The 24521-nt window shown below is 39.6% G+C and overlaps 1 protein-coding gene across 7 annotated transcripts in view; it reads right to left on the reverse strand.

Moving 5' to 3' along the window:
- The window catches only part of MAD1L1 (mitotic arrest deficient 1 like 1), a 604081-nt gene that overhangs the window by 522613 nt on the left and 56947 nt on the right, over nucleotides 1–24521 (reverse strand). For 6 of the 7 annotated variants that reach the window (XR_009759370.1, XM_061599459.1, XM_061599455.1 and 3 more), the window contains exon 10: nucleotides 3370–3456. The exons of the other annotated variant lie outside the window; for it this stretch is intronic. Coding sequence is in view for 5 of the 6 variants with exons in the window: in XM_061599459.1 (XP_061455443.1) it covers nucleotides 3370–3456 (87 nt within the window). In the remaining variant the exon portion in view is untranslated. The remainder of the gene's footprint in view (nucleotides 1–3369; nucleotides 3457–24521) is intronic. 7 annotated transcript variants of the gene reach the window in all.

Genomic DNA, 24521 nt, shown 5'->3' on the forward strand with positions numbered 1-24521 from the left:
GGAGCACATCTTTCTTGGGTCTATACAGTTTTCCTATTCTCAAGCCAGATTTCAAGATTGTTCTGAATTAGAACTTGAACCTAGAAGTTTCTACATTTGGAACTGCAATCTTGCCATTAAACATGGCCATTACACTTGAAGATGTCTTCATAATAAATTGGTGAAACCAACCACCAGGGGCTGTCATGATCACAAGCACTACCCACTGTTAATGTATTTTAATAGTAAATGTTTTGGAAATTAATATAAGTTTATTTTTTATTGTCTTTCACACCTCTCTGGGTACCATATGATTAGATGTGCTCTTAAGAAGCACAGCAAGCTCTCCTAGTAATTTGGAAATGATAGAAGAGTTAAAATTTAGGCATTTAAATGTCACTTAAAACAGAATAAAAGATTACAGCTAAAAGGAGAACTTGACACTTGGAAACAGAACTAATTAGAGTGTCTTGGAAGACTCAAACGTTTTGATTTGAAAGAGCTTTTAGCGTCAGTTGCAGTTACTGGTCTTTTTGAAATCAAAAAGATAACTTGATCATTTCCCTCACATTATAATTGGTGTATTATGCCCAGCATGAAGAGGCACAGATACTGGCAACTAACAATGAAATAAGAACATTTTCTCTGGTAGACATCATGAGCTACAGTCTAAAAAATAATAATACACACAATCAATGCTTTTTATTCCTTTTAAAATATTAAGTTAATCATGCTTCCCCTCAAGACTCTTGATACCAACCATGGAGAAGAGGTTAATCTTGCCTGTACCAGTGAATTTTACACTTTGGCTAGCAATTTTAATAACTGGCTTAGCAGTTTCAGCTGCTCTCAGTAAAACACGCTCTAAGCTTTTACTGCACAGCTGGAATTTGTTTACCATTAGCCAGAGGTTACAGTGAGAAGGGAATGATCAACCAGAATTGATATGAAACCCTTACGAAGTAGCATAGAAGATGCAGAGACTTAGGGAAGTGCATTTACTCACTGCTCAAAAACAACCTCTCCTTGAGTGCTTTGGCCACAACATTTACAAAGGATGTTGGAAATGCATGGAAGCTAAAATGTTTCATAAATGCAAAGCACCAGAAACCCAGATGATTTTTAGAACTCCATTTCAGCATTGCTTTTAACAAGAACAGACATCACTGCAGCCCACTGCCAGATAATGAAATTGCTTGGGAAGTAGCACAAGGACGAGAAGGCAGGTGCTCATTGTTAAGACTCCCAATCAGAACATGCATTTTATCCATGTAACAAAGACAACAACATTGGCAGGATTGCCACCTGAAATCATCCAAGTTAAGAAACATGTGAGAGAGCCAGTGTGAGGACTATGACCTGGGAGACCAGGGTTCGAATCCCCACACAGCCATGAAGCTCACTGAGTGACCTTGGGCCAGTCACTGCCTCTCGGCCTCATGAAAACCCTATTCAGAGGGTCGCCATAAGTCGGAATCGACTTGAAGGCAGTACATTCATTCATTCAAGAAACATGTGAACTCTCTAAGAGATTTACATTTTACTTTTTTTTTACTGAAGCAATTTCTCTAAAAGCATATGCAAGCTTGGTAAACACCAACATAAGGAACCAGTCCAATAAAGTGTATTGCATTTCTAAGTTTTAAATCTATGCAAATAGCTAGTAGTAATAGTAAATACAAACAGTGGGGGATTACTGTATTGCACTCTATGCAGTTCTTCCCCTGCACTTGATCTGGAAACTGCAGTTAGTACAGAATGCTGCAGAGTGGTTGCTGACATATGCTGACAAGGTTTCACTTCTAACCCCTTTACTCAGAAGTCTGCACTGGCTGAGATCCGCAATTTGTTCTAGGCCAAATTAAATAAATAAATAAATATGTCTCACAAGGCAGCTGACAAAACTAATGGTTAAAACAGTTAATAAAATTTAAGAAACCACAACACAGCTCATGTGTGAAGCTGCAGATGGTAGCCACTTTTGGTTTTATTTTAGCCAACCTGCCACCATTCAGAGACTAGCAAACTAACATTTGGCAGCTATCTTGGGCCACTCATTCCATTCTTAGATTGGCATCAAGGCTAATGAGCAGTATGTGCCAGTGCAAGATCTTCCCCATGCCATTGATTAGGAAACAATTTTCCCCCTGCCCCAAAACTAACAGCCCACCTCTAACTGGATGTCACCCTTCATACTGGCTATCGTCACTGCTTGTAGCATCACGCTGTCTTCCACAAAATTCTGCATTCTTCAAGAAGGAATAAGCAATACTGTACGGCTCCCACAAACACACACAAAAAAAATGGGATCAGGAGACAAGCAACCATATAGAGAATGATTAGGCTGCTCTTCTAAATGGGGCTAACTACACTTACTACTTCCCCAAAAGACGTGCTCTCTGCCTTCATAACAGTGACAGCCAAAATCTGATTTTCTAACACATCCATTACCATCATAGCACCCTTCAGATGTTTTGGATTACTACTCCCATCAGCATCTCCTCCAGTTGTGCTGGCTGGGGCTGATGGGTGTTGTAGTCTAAAACATACGGAGGGCACCAAGTTGGTGAAGGTTGTATACAGAACCTCAAATAGAAACAGAATTGCTTTCACAATAAAGTTGACGAGCGCAGTATGGGTACTTATTTGCACAATGTTTATCTAGAGCACCACTTCCTGGGTCTTCTCCTCATGGCTAACACCAAAGCTAGCCATGATTCAATGTCATTCTTGTCTAGTACAGTACATGGGAAATGCAATGCAAACTGCTGTAGAAACACAAGCTTAACCCTTCCCAACCTCAAAAGAAGACTAACATCACAATCTGTTCTACTGGCAGCATTTTTATAATTTTTGTATAAATTTCAAAGTAATGGACCAGAAACAAAGCAGGTGGTCAGCAATGTACTTTCATAAGGCAAAGGTTTCTCAAAATCAAGATTGGTCATATCAAGCAGCTTCCCTGATTCGCGTCACCTCTCTAAATGTAGTATTCCTACAATTAACAGTAACTCATAAGCCACAACAAAAGATGTACATGCCCACCTAAAAGTACACTATTTTTATCAGTCACTTCACAGCTGCTAGGTAAATCCATACTGATCTTGTGAATTCACAGTGTGTTTAGGCTGTAAGGCGAAAATAAGTTTTATAAAGCTTGATAATTGATTATGTCCCAAACATAGTAGAACTAGAGCTATGGATGCACAATGACATTTAGCCTCACCTCACAATTGCAAACTGGCAATATGGTCATATCTCTCTCTCACACACAAACAAAATAAGTGACAGCAAGTTTCAATCAATCATAGCTAAAGCATGTGCCATTTCTTCTTATGCATGAGAAGTACAGCAGCCCCCTGTTAAAATAGAGTCTGTTGACAGCCCTACCTGCTTGATATGGCGGAATTCTGTTCTTTCAGAACAAGCTCCCGTTGCTGCAGGGCAATGATGTGCCTGGAGAGATCATCAGGGCTCCTAAACAATTGGAGGACACACAACTCACAGTTAAAGATGACCAGATATAGTAAGTATAAAAAGATACAGTTTCAGATGCTCAAAAGACATAGCTAAAGACATAGCTGTTCAAGGTTATTAAAAGTTGCATAAAGCGACGTGTTAACACAGTTACAATGTGTCAATACTTCCATTCACCAGGGCGGCAACCACCTGGAAATCTGAACATGTCACACTCAAGCGAAAATGCTATTGCTCATTGTTTCCTGGTAGATGGTGCCCTGCAGTTTTAAATCACTTCTCTTTTGAGATAGACAAAATAGAATCAAGGTTGTGTGCTGAAAAACACATTTTTAATTACCCCAAACCAGTCACTGCTTGAGAAGAGCATTTGCAAAAAAAACCAATCACTGTTTAAAACATAATTCCTTCATATCAACATAACGACATGGATACATTTCATCAAATACAAGTAGCACATGTTTGTGTTTCTTGGCCAAGTCAATAGAAGGTAATGCATTCTTTATAGATTTTATTTTTGGTACACTGGAGAAGGGGTAACCAACCTAGTTCTCTTCAAGTGTTGTCGAATCCCAGATCCCATCAGCCCCAGTCAGCATGGCCAATAGTCAGAGATCATGTAGTTGTAGTCCAACAACATTTGGAGAGCACCACATTAGATACTTATGTGCTCCACCACATCTCACTTAATACCAAATGTGTCAGCCACTGCCATCTGCTTTTACTGGAAAGCAACAAATAATGTGATGTCAGTGGTTTATGTGTTTGACATTATTTGAAATGGAATGTATCTACTAATGCAAGCTTGTAAATAGCCACTTGTCTGGTCATCTATAGCACGGATTATATCTAGGCAACCAGACAGAAAAACTTCTGCATACTAAAATATACTTGATTCTTTCCGCACCCCCATTTGTATGCATCAGTGGGCCACAAACACACATGGGCAGGTGGACTAGGCACTGAAAGGACCAATACACTAAACTTGAGGCCTTAAAACAGCCTTTCCCAACCGGTGTGCCTCCAGATGTTGTTGGACCACAACTCCCATCAACCCCAGCCATTGGCAATGCTGGCTGAGGCTGATGGGAGTTGTGGTCCAACAACATCTGGAGGCACACTGGTTGGGAAAGGCTGCCTTAAAAAAATGATAGTATCTTTTTAGTCAACTTACAGTAAGCAAATACTGAGAATAGATATTTTCACTTGAATACCAGGCAACATACATCATTATAATGATAGGAAGGCTAGCTTGAGCAAAGACAGACACCAGCAAAGGAATCTGTAAAAATGGTTCAGTATGCTTCTAAATAAGGTCCTGAATTAGTCTCATTTAACTACTGAATTACAGCAACTCAGTCTTTGGGACTGAAGCAGGTTTCTGTACACTGTACAGCATGGCCTCTATTGAATGAAAGACTACAAAAAGGTTCATGAAGCCAAGTTTGGGGGGGGACATAAATATAAATGAATCCAGTTGATAAATGATCTAGATGGAAAAGGCACCAACAATAAATGGAAAGTGCTCCAGTTGACAACTGGAGGAAACTTTTAGCACCAAGCATTAGACCATTTCTGCAATTTCTGTGGACAACCAGCAGAACCGGATCCCCCTCCATGGGAGGCCTGACTCCCCTTGCTGTCCTTCGAGGAGTCAGCTAAGAAAGCCGACGAGCTTGTGCTGCTGGCTCCTCCATAACGTCCCTGCCTAGCCAAGCTCAGAAGGAAGATAAAGGAAGGAAAACACTCCAAATGTGGGGTCTTCCTCCCCCACGTACACATAAGCTCCCAGGAGAGCCCACAGGTCAGCGACCTGCTGTGGAGCTGGCACAGAGTGAATCTGGAGTTAGGCTGTCCAGCCCACTTGGATAACCCCTCCGAAACATTTTATTTCCTGACAGTGGAGTGAGTGGGCAGAGATAACCCATCCAAGACTCGCTTCCTCCACCTCAGAAAAGCAAATGAGGCAGAAATGTTTAAAATGAAAATGCTAATAGAAAAGCAAACTTGCCACCTGAGAAATATCATTTGCAATAGAGAAGAATTTGTTCTTCTCTCACAGTGTCCATGTAGAAGTTTGTTTATTTTTTTTTACAATAATTTTTATTCAAATTTTCATAAAACAAACAAAACAAAATCAAAAACATAACACAATAAAAAAAATTTTTGACTTCCGACTTGTCACAGATCAGCTATAAATATATAATATATATCAAACCTGTCCCTTAATACATACAAAATCACTTTTCTCCATAGTCTATCTTAATTAATCGTCAAATCCCATTATCATCATTTCATTTTTATCTTTCAACAAAAAGTCTAAGAGAGGCTTCCATTCCTTAAGAAATGTATCTGTCGATTTTTCTCTAAGTAAACATGTCAATTTATCCATCTCTACTAAGTCCATTAATTTCAATAGCCATTCTTCTGTTGTTGGTGTTGATTCCATTTTCCACTTTTGTGCATATAATAATCTTGCTGCCGTAATCATATATAATATTATTCTTCCATATTTCTTTTCTATTTGTTTATCCATAAAACCCAATAAAAAAAATTCTGGTTTTGACTGTATATTTATCTTTAGAATTTTTTGCATCATCCTACCTATCTGTGCCCAAAATAATTTTGCCTTTTTACACAACCACCACATATGATAAAATGATCCTTCTTGTTGTTTACATTTCCAACAAACATCAGAAACATTACTATACATTTTTGACAACTTTTCTGGAGTCATGTACCAATGATACATCATTTTATAGAAATTTTCTTTAAGATTATAGCATAATGTAAATCTCAAGCCTTTTTTCCACATATTTTCCCATTGATCCATTTGTATATTATAACCAAAGTTTTTTGCCCACTTTACCATACGCTCTTTTATTTGTTCTTCTTCCATATCCATTTTCAGCAAGAGTTTATACAGAAGTTTGTTTCTAAAGGTCTGACTTGATCATATGCTTGCATTCTGAGGAAACAATTTAGACTACTATATGCTACTAGAAACCATTTGAGGAACAAAATACATCAACTGGTTAAAGCAAAAGCCTGCTAATATTCACCCATGTTCTTTAGCTTTCCCCCCACTACAGGAATCACATATCAGAGACCTCTTACATCATCATATAGCTCCCCCGTAGATACACTCAGCCCTCTCCCTCAAATGGGAGTAGGAAACTCATACCTCCTGGATTATTTTCATATTCAGGACTCAAAGTCTTGTTGAAATAGAGCCTTGAGGGGTTTGAGCATAAAGCAAATAATATTAACAGAAAATCTCTTCATAAGTGCTGTCTGTTATGTGGAAGCTCATTGGGCACACATGTCCAGCATACACACAGCCTGCCTCCAAGTATTCTAGGGCAAAAAGGTCGGTTCTGCTCTCTGGCAAACCTCACACCCCAGTCAGCCTAATAGATTCCCTTTCACTCGCTGTGGAGTTGGTGGAATTACTTCCTCATGTTGTGCTGCCTTCCAGGATAAAGTGAAGCAGCAGCACCAGATGTAGTAAGGCTCCACTTGGGGACTCTCACTTCTCCTCAGCTCCACACTGCTACCATAGTGGAAGCTGTCACTTCACTAACACTGGGTCTCTTCCTTGTGCCACTGCCTCCAAACAGTACAGAGCCAGTCTAACCTAGGTGTGACAAGAGAAAGCAATTAAAAAACCTTGCAACATAAATGCACCCCTCTTAACACCTAACAACCCTTTCCTGAGGCATTTCCCTTACAAGACAGGAAAGAATTCTTGACTATTAAGTTATGAACTTAAGCATTAAAAACTATGAATGGGAGGCAGGGCTTGGATGCCAAGAAAGACGACAGTGTAGGGTGAGAGCTCCCCGGCCTGATCTGTTATTAATGCCCTAAATCAGAAGAAAAAAACTGTTCACTCATTAAACAAATTTCCCTAGTGGGGTATGCAGAGAAATAAAAACCTGGACCTTACAGGAAATTTTAAACCAACGGGAAGGACACTGATCTAGAGACTGGCTCAAGACAGACTCCCGACTAATTCCAACATGGCAACAAGCATGAGTAAAACCTCTATTGGCATGCACATGGAGTCAGAGGTGGGCATCCCTGAAACGATCGCAAGGACAATTAAGGAGGAGATTTCGAAACACTTTCAGTCCCTTAAGCAAGATTTGATGGCTAGCTGGATGTCAATACTGGAGGAAAAACTGGGAAGCACGACTAAAAGGCGCTGTGGAAAGAACGATGACCCAAACAGAGGAGACACTTAGGGATCAGGATACCAAACTTAAAATTCTAAAGAAAGACCACATAATTACTAAATTTAAACTGGAAGACATGGAAAACAGAAATAGAACATCCAGCTTTCATTTCAGAGGGGTTGACAAAAATGCAGAACAAGATAATGTTAAAACATTTTTTTTACAAAATGGCTGACAACATTGCTGCCAGATTTCCCCCTGGAGAAGGAAGACTTTGAAAGAGCTTATAGAGCCCTCAGACCAATGCACAGAGAAAGTCCCTGGGCCATAGTAGTTTGTTTTGCCAAATACTCCAGGAGGCTTTACTTTAAAATCTCAGGGAAAAGGGCGAATTAAAATATAAAGACTCCACAATTATGGTACTTCAAGATTTTGCCCCAGAGTCATTACAGAGGAGGAGAAATTTGAGACCCTACACACTTATATTGCAAAAAGCAGGGCTAAAGTACTATTGGGGGTTCCCATTTAAACTTATAGTCCCCTATAAAGGGGTCACACACATGGTATCTACAGAAAAAGAGGTAGCAAATATCCTAAAAATACTACAGCTGGAACAACCAGAGAATCAGAGAAAAGAGATCAGGCTGGAGAAGCGGAATTAGAAGAGGACAGCAAGGATTTTGAATTGATTAGGCAAAAGAGGCAGAACAGAGGAAGATTGGAAAACAGAAAAAGGAATGTGCCCCTTCTTTGAGAACTTGGGTCTGCAACACTGTCTTCGGGATCTTCCAAACAGACGTAGATGAGAAGGAGCGCCAGATCATCAAAATGGTACCAAGCAGAGTTATAATTAGGTTGAGTTTGGGTAAAATGTAACAGGTCCAGGTGGGTTTGTGCGAGTTGGAGCTATTTTCTCTCCCCCCCCCTTTAAGGGCATATAAAAAGCAATGGTGATGATAAGGGTTGGGATGATATCTTGTCCCATGTTATCATCCTATGAGGTAATAGGTAGAATCCCTGCAAGGTAGAATTTCTTTTTTCATGATTTCAAAGGATGTAGAAATTAATTTACTGGGTGACCCAGAGAAGTACATCTGGGGGGGAAAGAACCAGGCCTCTGAAAAAGGGGTGAGGTAAAAGAGGGGGGGCACAGGAGGAAGTTAAGTACTTAAGTTAAGGTTTAGTGGAAACAGAGTTAAATTAGAAGAAATAGGTGAAGCTATATTTAAGATTAGTATTACAATATGAGAATTTCAACACTTAATATTACAGGGATGGGCATGGTCATTAAAAGAAACAGATTAGCCAAACTTATAACAGATTTACACCCTAATGTATTCATGTTACAAGAGACACATAAGGCCAAATTGACAAATGGATTTTTAAATGGTATTCAATGGAAACAAATTCTCGGCAAAAGGGACAAGTAAGGCCAGAGAGGTAGCACTTCTTTTTCATGAAAGACTTGACTTTGAACCCAACAGACAGATGCTAGACCCTCAGGGTAGATTTATCTTTGAAGAAGGAATGCTGGAAGGATGTTTGAAAGCTACATTTGTGACATGTCATGCTCCTAACAAAGGACAACTGCAATTTTTCAAAAACAAATTGAGGAAACCACAAATTCATAGAAGCAAATATAATTCTAGGGGGAGACTTAAATTTGAATATGCAGGGATTTAATCCTAATAAACTGACAAAAGGACAGAATGCTTCACGATATTTGAAAAACTCAGTGATGGGGAAAACATGACCTCCAACTCAAAACAGGTTGCAAATTTCTATACTTTGATACATAAAGCAGGCTTAAGGGAAGTATGGTCAGAGACCCATCCAGAAGACTTTAGTCATTCTCTTTACTCTAGACCACATGGAACTTTTTCTAGGTTGGATGCCATTATAGTTTCAGAAAAAATACTCCCACTAGTGCAGCAAATAGAGATAGGAACAATTCGAGTCACTAACCATGCTCCAGTAATTGCGGAGATCATGAGTAACAAATCTGAAAAACACACTCGTCCAAGATAGAAATTGCACCCAACACTCCACTCCTCTCAGTAGGACTAAAATTCAAGAAGGGCTCGAGAATTATTTTTAGGATAATATGGATGAAAGAATCATGGAAGAAACCAGATGGGAAGCAATGAAAGCAGTGATCAGGGGGCAGTATATAAGTGAATGGGGGTTTATCCAATGTACATGCACAGAACAAAAAAAGGAAATTAGAGAGGGAACTGCAAGACTTAGTGGCTCATTATAAAGCAATGGGATTGCAAAAAATCAGACAAGAGATAGAAAAGAAATGATCAGAGATTAACTGAAAGATAGAACAATGATAAACATGCTTTATTGTAAACAAAAATATTACACACATTAAGGTAAAGGAACAAAACATTTAGCTAAGAGGGTTAACGAAAGGAGGGGGAAACTGTTGGATGTTGGATCGGGCACAAGCAGATGCCCAGGATGCGGAACAGAATAGTGACAGGCTAGATCCCAGTTGAATCACTCAGCCAGACAAGTCATCGGTTTTTAAGAGTCACTTTACTGACATGAAAAGTTTCAGGATACAATTACAAGCTCTTTCTCTCTACTAACAAACTCCTTGACCCCCACACTAGAATGGCTGCTCTGCACAGTCTTATAGATAAGGCCAGCTGCAAGAGCCACGGTTGCCTGGTAACATGTCCTTGGGATTGGCACGGACTCTGAGCTTCTTGGCCTTGTAACTCTGCTGTGCAAAAATACACTCAGGCACTCTTTCTTTGCCAACATCCCCCACCTATTTTTCCATAGCCTAAACCTTTAGCATTACATTACATTTGTACATTTTCGTGTGTTACATGCTACATGTCATATTTACATTTGCATCATCATTTTCCTCCACATGATACATTTTTTTCAGTTTACATCAACATCAGTTATCTTTCATTTTATTCACTCAGCATCACTTTTATTACATTCATTTCTGCTTTTACAGTTCAATTTCACTCATGAAATCCATCCCATTTTTTCCAGTTACTAAAATCTAGACTTTTTATGGAGTTTATCCTAAATCTTACTGGTGGAATTCCTTTGGTTGTTCTTTCTGACCTACGTGGTTTTATTTCCTCTGTGTCTGGTTTTTCCTCAGTTTCTCTATCAGAGCTGGAAGTGCTTGAGTCAGTTTCACTACTGCTCTCTTTTTCTTCTTGTTTTATTGGCATTGTGTCTGCCTGTGCTTGTGCATTACTCTCATCAGTGTGTCCCAGATCTACACATGTTTTCTCTTCCCAATCCTGCTCTACTGCTTGCACACTTCTGCTTAAAACTACAGACCTTTGTTTTGGCATCCAGACCCTGTAGTATGCGTTTTCAAATCCTAGCATGAACCCTTTGTCCGCTCTCTTTTGCAGCTTCCCTGACCTTTTACTTTTATGAACGTGCACCCAGCATGCTGCACCAAATCGAATCAAATGTTGTAACCTGGGTTTTCTTTCATACAATTTCTCATAAGGAGACATGCCAATGGCCTTATGGAATACTCTGTTCTGAATGTACGCTGCATAAAGAACACACTCTCCCCAAAAACCATTATTCAATGAAGTATCACACAACATTGCTCTCATTGAGTCCTGAAGCAACCTGTTCCAGCGTTCAGCTACCCCGTTCTGATGTGGAGTAAATGGGGCCATTAACTCCTGTTTAATTCCTCTGTTATCTAGGTATTCAGTTAACGAGTGTCCTGTGAACTCTCCCCCTTGGTCTGATCTCATTCGCTGTATCTTAATACCAAACTGCACTTCAATCTTTGTTATAAACCGTTTCAGTTTCTCTGCAGCTTCGCTTTTAGCTTTCAGTAAATAAACAGTGCAGAATCTCGAAAAATCATCTACTATAGTCAGGAAATATCTTGCACCCCCCTGCGTTGGTTGTAATGGTCCCACTAAATCCACGTGTATTAACTGATAAGGAGCGTTTGTACTAGGCATGGCTTCTGTGTTCTTTGCTGCCACAATTGCTTTGGTTTGTTGACACACATTGCAGTCTACATATTTACCACAGTTTCTCAATGTAATATCATTACTGTTCTCAGTTGTTTTCACCACATTTTCATATCCTATATGTCCCAATTTTCTGTGCCATAAATGTACACAATTATTGTGGGGTTTCTCATTGGCACACATAAGCACATGATTTGTTTGTTTCAAGTGTAGGTAGAACAATGAGTTCTTTACTATCCCTTTCATGAATATTTTGTTCCCTTTCATGACTAGACATGAGCCCCTTTGAAACAACACAGTGAACCCCATTTCATTGAGTTTACAAACTGACATTATGTTACTTTCAACGTCTGGAACATAAAGCACGTCTGTCATAATGGTATTGAAACCTGCTAATTTCACTGTACCCCTACCTTTGATCAGTTTCTTAGTTCCATCAGCCATTATCACATGATCCTCTATGTCACAAAATGTATGAAACATTGATTTATCTTTGATTATGCTATTTGTAGCCCCACTATCAAGAGCCCATACATCATTACATTTATTTCCCTGCTCATTGTTAATACATTGCTTATTCTTACTAGCATAGATCACCTGTACACATGGTTTTCTTCCTCTTTCTCTTCTTCTTGCTTCAGAACTCCTTTGAAGATGTTGCCTGGAACCACAAAAATAGCATGCCTTATGTCCATACAGTCTCTCCTCCGCTGCTTTGTTGTTCTGCTTTTCCACGTGTTTAGTCTCAGTCTTTTCTTGCTTTGCCATTTCTTGCCTTCTTTGATACTCTTGTAAAAGTTTGCCTTCTATGTAATCCATGGTCAGATTAGCATCTTGCATCGCTTCCATCGAACTCACAAGAGCGTCATAACTTGAATCCAGAGATGATAACACGATATAGACTTTTTGCATTTGAGAATGTTCCACGTCACGTTCTGTCAACTCAGCAAATAGTCTATTCATCTCCAATAAGTGCTCTGACATGGTTGTATTTTCAGATAAGCGCATCTGATATAATCTTCTGGCAAGATATATTTTACTACTAGCAGTCTTTTTCACATGAATATTTTTCAAAGTTTCCCAGGTTTCCTTTGCTGTTACTGCGTCACGCACGTGCAGTAGTTGCGAATCATCAATAGCAAGAACAATTAACGCCTTTGCCCTTTCATCCAGCCTTCTCCAATCCGCTGGTATTGGCACCACGGCGGGTGGGTCATCTGCGATGGCTTGCCAAACGCCTTCTTTCACTAGAAAAGCCTGCATTCTCTGTTTCCAACTGCCATAATTTTTCCCTGTCAGCCTTTCCAAGGGAATCCCGGCCGATAATGTAACAGACATACTTTCACTTTTCACAGTTCACCGCCTTTGTAATTATAGCTTCTCACCTCCGTCCCTCAGTCAGTTATTCCCACAGCTCTCTCACAGCTTTCAGCTCAGCTTTCAGTTTCGCCATCTCTTTTGCTCTTCACACACCCGTCTTCTCGGCTCCTGTTCAGGCTTTTCTGCACATCGCATCGGAACTTCAGGACTGAACCATCCAGGACTGAACCATCCTCTGCTACCACTTGTTGGATGTTGGATCGGGCACAAGCAGATGCCCAGGATGCAGAACAGAATAGTGACAGGCTAGATCCCAGTTGAAGCACTCAGCCAGACAAGACATAGGTTTTTAAGAGTCACTTTTACTGACATGAAAAAATTTCAGGATACAATTACAAGCTCTTTCTCTCTACTAACAAACTCCTTGACCCCCACACTAGAATGGCTGCTCTGCACAGTCTTAAAGTTAAGGCCAGCTGCAAGAGCCACGGTTGCCTGGTAACATGTCCTTGGGATTGGCACGGACTCTGAGCTTCTTGGCCTTGTAACTCTGCTGTGGAAAAATACACTCAGGCACTCTTTCTTTGCCAACAGAAACAGTGTTCGCTCTTTAAAACTAAGAGAATCTAATGCCCTAACAAATAATAATACACAAATAGGAGAGGAACTAGCTAAATTCTATGATGAGGTATATAGCAAAAAAAAAAGTAGAGTAGCAGAACATACAAGATTACCAAGACGGGGTCAGACCTCCAACATTAACAGAGGTAGGCAGAGTAATGCTTGAAGATTCCATTTCAGAAGAGGTAGGGCCAGAAATAAAGACATTAAAAGTAAATAAAGCACCAGGACGCAATGGATTCACCAATAATTTTTATAAACTTTATGGTACCATTCTTATTCCTCACATGACTAGACTATATAACACAATAATGACAGGGGTAAAGATGCCCCCAACATGGTCTGCATCGCATACAGTATTGTTACTGAAACCAGGTAAAAATCCAACTCTTCCAGATTCGTACAGTCCAATATCACTATTAAACAATGATTACAATTTTTTTTGCAACAGTCCTCGCAAACAGACTTAAATTGGTGATTACCAAATTGATTCATGCAGATCAATATGGATTTATACCTGGTAGGTAGATAACAGACCCAGTATGTCATCTATTTAGTATAATAAAAGTGTGCAGACTCAAGGGGGCTCCTTTGACCATACTGGCACTGGATATTTATAAACCATTTTATAGTGTGAATTGGAAGTTCTTATTAAAATCATTGGAAATTTTTTAATTTGGCCCTAAATTCACCTCAACAATGCAAACCATCTATACTTTGTCCACCATAAATATAAAATACAATGGGATGGAATCTAGAACAACAGAGCTACAAGCGGGTACAAAACAAGGATGCCCACTGTCTTCTTTACTTTTTACCCTTGTGATAGAATTTCTGGCTAGTAGACTCGGGGAATAACAAGATAGTTGGAATTGGCGTGGCTCAAGAAGAACATCTAATCAGCTTATATATTGATGATATGTTGTTCATGTTATCCAATCCAAAAGAAGCTCTGCCACAACTTCAAAAGGAACTAGAGAATTTTGAAGGGCTGGCAGGTTTGAAGATGAATTTTTAAAAAATCAGACCTTATATGTTATAATATTCCACCCAAGGTACAAATCCAAATCTCTCAGGCGCTAGGAATTCCATTGGTACAACCCCACTATCGTTACTTGGGAGTGAATATAGCCAGAAACAAAAACAAAAAATTTCAAATTAATTATACAAAAATATGGCAACAGGTAAAGGAAGATTTGAAAAATTGGACAAAATTGAATATGTCACTCAAGTAAAATAGCAGTGGTCAAAATGATGATAGTCCCAAAGTTTACATATCTCTTCTATGTCCTCCCAATGCAAATTCAGAAAAAATGGCTGACAGTCTGGCAGCAGAAAACTGAACAATTTATTTTTAAATAAAGAAAGCCCAGAACAGCAAAAAAAAATATAGATACAAGGGAACGAAAGAGGGAGGGTAGGGAATCCCAAATTTATTTCTTTATTATGAAGCTTTTCAGATTTGTCATCCAATCTCTTTTATGGATCTCAAATCTGAAAAACATTGGGTACATATAGAGAGTTATTTGTTGACATCATAATCCTAAAGGTTTGCCCTTCATTGAACAGGAAATAAGAAAAAATGCCAAAAACATAAACACAAATATGACCCCAATATGTGGGGTAGGAGATATAGGAAAGAAATTATACTTCCAGGAGTTTCCCCTCTAATTCCAATATATAATCACCCTGAGTTCTACAGAGAACTCAGAAACAGAGGATAAAATCCTTATTGAAAATCTTTTTAGACTGATGGACTATTACGTAAATGGTCTACCCTTACCATGAGATGAATGGAAAAATAAATTCAAGGAAATGGGCTTGTCATGGATATGTTGGTATCAACTTAGTACATTTATCAGGAAAAATCACATTATAACTCAGGGAACCAGACAATTAACAGAAGGGGAGAGGCTAGTATTAACTTTGGAGGGAATGGGAAAGGGGGTGATTTTAAAGCTATATAGATTTTTGGTAAACAAGACATGGATTCCAATTCAATTTTAAAACAAGTATGGGAATCAGACCCGAAATCATTCCAGTCCTCTTCTTCAGTCTGACATTTCAGGTCTGATTTCCACACTTTTAAAAAAATTGAATTGGGACCCTGTCTTTGTTTACCAAAAATCTATGTGAACAAAATTTCCATATAGATCCATATTGACGTCCTACAGAGAAACAGCTCTAAAAGTATTACAAAAATGGTATCTAACCCCCCTGTATTTAGCACACATTTCTAAAAATAGTACCCAAAAGTCTTGGCAAGGCTGCAAAGCTCAAGGCTCATATATACATATGTGGTGGAAATGTGATAAAATCAAGGGCTTTATTGAACATTTTTATGGGACAAAACACAAATTTACAAAAGACTTATAGGATTTATGCTGGCGGCAGCCAGATTGGTGTTTGCCAAATATTGGAAAACATTGGACATTTTAACACTGCAAAAATGGCATAGGAAACTTTGGGAAATAGCTCTGTTAGAGAACATCGTTGTGGATATCTTAATATTGGAAGTTCCTTAGAGAAGAAAAACTGTAAAATAAAATCTGGAAAGTAATTAGTTATAAGGGAAAAGGGAGGGAAAGGGAGTTAATAGGGGTTTTTTGTTACTTGCTATATTTTAATGTAAAATGGAAATAAAAATAAATTTAAAAAACTGAGAACTGGTGTATAATTAACAGCTGGAACATAATAGGAAGCAAACAGTTTATGTGAAAGCAAGGATAAAGGAAGGTTACAGACATTTAATAGTCTTTGTCAAATTCTGTTTCTCCCACTCAAGGGTCAGGAGTGCAGGAATTCAAGTACATCTAATTAAAAATGTTAGCAGAAGGCATACTGGAAACAGAAGCACAAGCAGAGGGAGCACATTTTCTACATATGCAAAAGGCAATTACAGCACAGTGTTCAGCAGGGAGAAAGAGAGGTGTATGCAGTTATTTTAAATATAAAATTCAAAAACAATGACATGAATGAGGGTGAGGTGCTGAAGCAGTCAAATAATTTGATCCAGGAGTGGTTAACCTATATACAGCATCTAGCCTGAACCCCAACAATAGCATCATAAGAATCAACATACAGAGAAAGATTTGTTGCCCCAAACCAAAGTGAAATAAATCTAAGCTTGCTTAAGACCAAAAGCAAGACAGTCTTCACAGTACAAATTATTCTGCAATGTTAACAAGGGCAGATATAATTTTTACAATCTAATATACAAACTCTGAAGTTTTAAACAAATGTTAAACTTGATGCTTAAACCAAACAGTTTAACCGACTGATAAGAAGAAATAAAACTTGCAGAAAGGTAGCTATGTAACTTTGTTGCAGCAAAACCACTAACGTGAATTTTCTGTAATGTTTTTGGCTTGCCTAAATTAACTAAAATGCTTATTTCGCTTATATTTTAGTAAATGAAAACAATAAAAAGTATGTCATGTCAATTTTATGTGCTGTATAAACGTCTCATTTTCCCCCAATGGCCAAAAGTAGTTCAAGGGAAATATTGGGGGGGGGGATCAAGTGCACACAGCAGAAAGGTGGGGTATAAATAATAAATGTTATCTTCAAATAAATGCAAAGGTTTACTTGGAATTTAATTTTATTAGAAAACTTATAAATATTTAAAGATATAACTCAGTAGCACGAACTTCCTTTACAAAATTTAGTTTGGGGGAGAGGGTGGAAATGAAGGCACTGAAAACTGTTAACAAATTAATTTTAACATGCCCAAAGAGCTGCCTGCATGTGCACTCTCTGGGAATAAGTCATCAGAAAAAAGTTAATTACAACTTTGATTTTGCATTTGACTGGCACTATATTCATTCCAATTGCCCAATTTGACTTCTGCAGTATTCATTTATTATGTTATTAACTAATATTACAAAACAATGCATTTTTTAAAAAAATCCCCTGATGAGGTATAAAGGCAAATTTCTATTTTCCTAAGAACTCCTGGAGTTTCTTAGAACCTGGTGTCATCCAACCAAGCTGAACATTGGGAGATACAGAACAGATAAAAGGAAACACTTATTCACACAGCGCATTTAAACTGCGGAATTCCCTGCTACAAGATGTAGTATAGCCACCAACTTAGGCAGCTTTACCTTCATGATTTTTTTTAAACCATCAATGACTACTAGCTGTTTTGTTATTCATTTATTTAAAGAATCTATACTCTACTTTTTGTGTGTGTCTCAAAGGTGCTTACAAATAAAAAATTAAATCTAGAATGTACAAAATTTAAAACAGATTACAACATAAAAAATTAAAAACATTAGGGCAGCATTCATGGTGCAAAGGCCTCTTGAAATAAAATTATATTGACCTGATGTCTGAAACTTTGCACAGATGGTGCCTGCCTGGTTTGTACTGGGAAGAGGTTCCATGGAGTTGGGCCCATTATGTGTAGGCATGACTCTACGTTAGGATGTGTTATGCTTCTGGAACATGGGGGATAACTAATGTGCTCCCTCAGATTATCTCAGTGATCACCTTGGAACATATGGGGCAAGATGGTCCCTAAGGTGTCCTGGGCCTAGGATGTTGATGCTGTGTCCACTGTACAAAAAAGAACCTTGTACTTGACCAAGTAGCAGATGAGAAGCCAGTCTAGCTCTTCTAACACTTTTTTTTTTGTTATGTGTTGGCATCTACAGTCTGTTCCCATCAACAGTCCAGCCACAGGATTCTGTGCTAACTGAAGCTTCTAGAGCAGCCCAAGGTCAGCTCCAAATAGAACACACTGCAGTAATCCAGCCCTGAGGTTACCAATGAATGGACTACTGGGAGAAGAGGAAAGTTTTGACCTGGCGCTGAAAAGATAGTGTTGGTGCCAGGCGCACCTCATTAAGGAGATCATTCTATAATTTGGGGGCCACCACTGAGAAGGCCCTCTCCCTCATTGCCAGCCTCCAGGGCTCCCTTGGAGTAGGCACCGGGAGGAGGGCCTTTGATGTGGAGCATAGTATACGGGTGGGTTTGTGTCAGGAGAGGCGTCCACCAGGTATTGTGGTCCCAAGCCGTGTAAGGCTTTATAGGTTAAAACCAGCACCTTGAGTCAAGCTCAGAAACATAAAGGCAGCCAATGCAAGCGGGCCAGAATCAGTTTTATATGTTCGAACTGTCTGGTCCCTGCTACCAATCTGGCCGCTGCATTTTGCACAACCTGCAGTTTCCGAACCATCTTCAAAGGCAGCCCCACGTAGAGTGCATTGCAGTAATCTAATTTGGAGGTTACCAGAGCATGGACAGCTGAAGCCAGGTTATCCCTGTCCAGATAGGGGTGTAACTGAGCCACCAACCGAAGTTGGTAGAAGGCACTCCGTGCCACCGAGGCTACCTGAGCCTCAAGTGACAGAGATGGTTCTAGGAGAACCCCCAAGCTACGAACCTGCTCCTTCAGGGGGAGTGCAACCCCATCCAGGACAGGTTGGACATCCACCATCTCAGTCTTGTCTGGATTGAGCCTCAGATTATTAGCCCTCATCCAGTCCATTGCCACAGCCAGGCACCGGTTCAGCACATTGACAGCCTCACCTGAAGAAGATGAAAAGGAGAAATAGAGCTGCGTGTCATCAGCACACTGATGGCAACGCACTCCAAAGCTCCGGATGACCGCAACCAATGGTTTCACGTAGATGTTGAATAGCATGGGGGACAGAACTGACCCCTGCGGAACCGCATAGTGGAGAGTCCAGGGTGCCGAGCAATGTTCCCCAAGCACCACCTTCTGGAGCTGACTCGCCAAGTAGGAGCGGAACCACCGCCATGCAGTCCTTCCCACTCCCAACTCAGCCAGCCTTCCCAGAAGGATACCATGGTCAATGGTATCGAAAGCCGCTGAGAGTTCAAGGAGAATCAACAGAGTCACACTCCCCATCTCTCTCCTGACAGAGGTCAACATACAGGGCGACCAAGGCTGTTTTATGCTACTTCCCCTCCAGTCCTCTCTTGGCTTGCTTCATCACCCACATCTCCTCAGTAAACCAAGAAGCTAATCAGGCTCCACCACGCCATACAGAATGCTCAGGAGCAATTGTGTTAACAGCCCTCCTCATCTTGCCATTCCATGGCAAGACAAGAACCTTGTCAGAATCGCTGGCTCCATCTATGGTGAAATCCCCCAGAGCATCCAGGAATTGCTCAGATTCCATTAGTCTCCAGGGGTGGACCATCGTAATTGTGGGGCAGGTTTGCCACTCTAAGTCCAAACTTCAGCAGATTATGATGGCTGCATATTACCTCCAGTATCAGAGGTGGCATGTTTCTGAATACCAGTTGCTGGAGATAGTTAGTGGGAAAGGACTACTGCACTCATGTCCCGTTTGTGGGCTTCCCATAGGGCAGAATTTGTTCCCCAAAGACGTAGCAATAGCTATGCAATTGAATGGTTTTAAAAGAGGATTAGGCTATCAATGGCTACTAGCCACAATAATTGTGTTCTGCCTCCGCAGCTGGAGGCAGTATGTCTCTGAACACCAGTCGCTGGGAATCACACGTGGGGAGAGTGCTGTTGTCCTCAGGTCCTGCTTGGGGCTTCCCATAGGCATCTGGCTGGAAACTGTGAGAAAAGGATGCTGGATTAGAACAGCCTTTTAGTCTGATCCAGTAGGGCGTTTCTCGTTTTCTTATGTAATTTCCTCATATAGTAAAGGCCCAGATACATAAGACTGTATTTCTAAACTGCAAATTGTCCTTGAATGGCATAAGGTGCACTTCAACACAGCCCCATGCCCCCACTCTATATTCAATATTTCTCTACAAAAATGAACAAAAACAGCAAGTAAAAAATGGCAGTTGCCCATATATACATCTAAATATCACTAAGTCAGCCTCAATATTTAAGCACGCACCTAGAAGCCATAAGTGACAAAGAATTGTCCATAAATGAGGGAGCAGGCTGGCAGAGAAGATGCAGACCTCTACATTCTTCCTCTGTGTCTAGCATAAAAAGCAAGCAGCCTGGCAGAGAAGGGATGCCTCCTCCTCCTCCTGTGGCCAGCATAAGCTGCTGGAGGGTGGAGAGTGCTCTGTAGCTTCCCTGCTTAGTCCCCAATAGGATAGTAAATATTTTGCAGGCTAGTGACTTTTGCAGGCTTGTTTATAAGGTTGCATCAAATCTAACTTTTGCCTGCTTTATCTGAGCCAAGTGAAAGGAGTTCAAATAAGGATGGCATTTTTCTCCTTGGAGAATAAGCCTCCTAGCAAACACAACGATTTAGCATTTAGAATTCAGCATCACCAGCACTTAGAATTCAGAGGAAACTATTCTGTCCAAGGAGAAAATCAGTACACCGGGTTATGTTGCAGACACCTGCCGAAAAGTGAAACCCGCCGAAAAGCAGAACTCCTTCAATAAAATGGCGCCCAACACCCCAAAAATGCCGTAAAATCAGAACAAGCACCATATGAGTGGGGCCTTACCCTAATTTTAGCCGCCAGATTAACGGAACGCCAAAAAGCGGGCCGCCATATTAGCGGAACGCCGAAAGGCAGGTCCCTACTATACTGCTCAAGCGAGGCAGGAAAACAAACTAGAACTCCATGGAAGGGGCCACGGTAATGGTCTGTTTGGACTGTTAACCCTTTCCTGCCTCAAGCACTAGCAAGGAAGACAATACCCACTTGGTGATGCTGGGCACCAGGACACTCCCAACTATTCTGTCCTTAAGGTATACATTAACTCAGCACTCGAGTTTTAAGGCATCAAAAACACAAAAATCACTCTTAAAACAATGAACTTATAATTTCTTTGAAGTGCAGATAATCTGGTGTAATTTAAAGATTTTTTTAAAAAATTAAAACCACTCAAATGAAGTGACAAGTTAATGTGGTAGCAAGCAGCCCCATTCACAGTTGCTCCTTTTTATGAAATAAGCTTTCAAAAACTGATGCAGCTTAAAACATATGAGCTAAATAATCCCTAGGTCTTACCTTGGCCATGAACTCACTCAGTGACTATGGTTATGCCACACTCAACCTTAGTAACTTAACTCCAATATGGGAATACTACTACTGGCTTGCCTTGCAAGAGATAGTGACGTAATATGCTTTTTAAAAGTTAGCCCACAAATTCATGGAGCAGATAAAACTAACGTAATAGCTGTGGATCGTTTAATGTAGCAAAAAGGAAACAACATGCATAAAAATAATTCCAGTGGAAAAATAGTAGCTTTCTGTAGGATTTAAGGAAAATAATGAGAGGTCATATAGTGTAAACACAGTAATAAGTATTTGAAATATAATATTCTGAGCAAATATGACTATGCAGAGCAACAGATTTCAGACCAAACACACACTTTCATGTGTTAGATTCCAGTAAGTGTAGGACTTTCGTTGGAATACTGTATTTGGACTCTGGATCTTTTATTTCAAGGTATCTTAACCTCAGGCTTTTAAGTATTTATCAAGATTCAGTGGAGCTTCACCTTCCGCATGAACCCAGGTAAATTTCAGTCTAATGACTGAGATCTCAGTTTATTTTTTTTCTAAACGTCAAGACAAACTAAAATGGAAACAAAATTCTAAGTAACAAAATCTTATTTGCACAATATGTTTCTGTCTCAGTCAAGAAGTAATCCCCTTCAACAAGTTCCAAGCCTTTTTATTTCTTTTTATTATTTATAGTATAATTATTCGTAGTACAAATATTGGAATGATACTTAATCTTGACTTACGATTGGTCTTGTTACCAAATTGATAACTGGATGTTCCATCAGTATCCCACCTACATTATTCTCCACAGATGCTAGTAAGTTGTTTTGTTCTAACGAGCACAGGTGGCTTATCTTGTGGCTCCATTTTGTTATTTAACCATGTGTTAAGGTTAACAGTGGTGTTAATATTTCTGGGCATAGAGCTTCTGTTTTTGCCCTTTTCCCTAATTGTATAAGCTTGTGAGGAATAACATGAGTATTGCCCTATGACAATTGAGCACTTTTAACTTGATTATCAGATACACATGTATGTACTCTTACATAAGACAAGGAATCAGAAGTTTTAGTCCTATTTTAAACAATTAATCCTTTAGTTTGGAAAAATGTAGTACTTCCCACCCCAAAAATGACAATATCAGTTTAGTGCTAATGAAGCAACAAAGCATATATGCGCCAGGGAGCACAAATAAAACTGACTTTCATGAGCTGGGCAAGAATAAAGCCAAGAATTCAGGAGTGAAGGACTACAACATTTAGTGGTGTATACCATCATTAGACAAAAAAAAATCAAAATTATTTGTCAAAACATTGGATGGTACACATTTTTCTTTACTTTCGAGTTAGAAGTCATGGCCTTCCATGTGATGAGGCTATTAATATTTTTATTTATTTATTATTTGATTTATCTCCCGCCCTTCCTTCTAGCAGGAGCCCAGGGAGGCATAATATCAAGAAGGTTGTCACACCAATGAACAATGAATGAAAATTTCCATTCACTCAGCATACAGCTTTGTTTGGGATCTCATCATCCGAACTGGCAACCATGCATTCCAATAGCTGAGCCCATCTAGTAAGAACAGCGAGAGGTGAAATGTCAGAGGAAACAAGCAGAACAGAGAGAGAGAGAGAGAGAGAGAGAGTACAAAAGACAACTAAGCTCTTCTGTAGCACTTGGTGTCTCTTTTTTTTCCTCCAGAGAACATATTTTATTTTCCAGCCCAGATTTGTTTGATGAAACTAAAAAAATTACAGGGAGAAAGAACAACAACAAGATTCTGGCAGATGCATCCTGCTTCATCAGCCTGAGCAAGAAACCATAAGGTGTAACTTGTACCATTAACTTTATACTAATCTGAGATTGGATTTCACAAGCAGTCAACAGGTGATTCAAAATGTCACAGGCAGTCGCTGTGTGCAACCACAGAGAAGAAGTGTGTGTTGGGGAAACAATCCTTTTTATCTGGCCTTATGGAGACATTCAGGAAATGAGATTTATTCCAATTAATTCAGTACACAGATAAATTGCTGGAAAAGAAGAAAAAGCCTGACCCCTCTGCTCTTAATGATGGCAAGCACATCTGTGTACATGCTCAATTTGTAATATACCTTACCCACAGGGATGCACTTTAATTGCTTTGCTGTTGCACATTACCAGAGCTCACAGAAATAGGGCTAGCCAGCAGGTATGACAGAGGTCAAGCTTGCCTTGCCCTCACCTCTCTCTCTCTTTCAGCAGGCCTGCTAGGCACCTTTCTGAACTTCCACACAAACATTTAATGATTCACTCACAAATAATGGAAGAGAAAGGGAAAGGTCAAATCCTTCATCTCTCACTGACACGTATGAAATACCAGAAGTAAATTTTCTGAACTTCAGTATATGTTTTTCTAACCCTTGGTTCTAAATACCACACATACATAAACAAAATATGATCCACAATACCATATGCCAGACTTGGTCATACAGAAATAATAAAAGTAAGTTATTCTAATGGAAATCATCTCACGAAAGTTGTACTGGCTAGGGCTAACATCTGGAGGGCACTAGGTTGGGGAAGGCTGATCTTGAGGATTAGGATATAAACTAATATCATAGCTGCAGGCAGTTCCTACCACACCAATAATATCTGAGTGAATATGTTAAGAGAAAATATTAAATTAAGAGGTGCGAAGGCTTTTCTTAAGGAAATTGGATTGTTGAAAAGCAATTCTAATGTTGATTGCAGGAAAAAATGTTCTTAAAACACATCTAAGAACACTAGCTCTGTAACAATGCAAGCATAGTTGGTCAGTGAAGAATAGTCAAGCCAAATTATGTTTAACCCTCATGCAGATTTGTGGGGCACTTTTTGGCCTCAGGTGAACTTTTCATTGTGTGATTTAACCATAAGCAGACCTACAGGGATGTCCTTGTAGGACATTGTCACAAATTTTAATCTGTACAACATCCCCAAATTTCAGCCAGTTACCTCTTAGAATTTTGCTTCTGGAATAAAAAACACTGGGGGGGGGGCTGCAGAGAAAATA

The sequence above is a fragment of the Rhineura floridana genome, chromosome 17 (genome assembly GCF_030035675.1).
Source record: "Rhineura floridana isolate rRhiFlo1 chromosome 17, rRhiFlo1.hap2, whole genome shotgun sequence".
In the NCBI taxonomy this organism is placed as follows: Eukaryota; Metazoa; Chordata; class Lepidosauria; order Squamata; family Rhineuridae; genus Rhineura; species Rhineura floridana.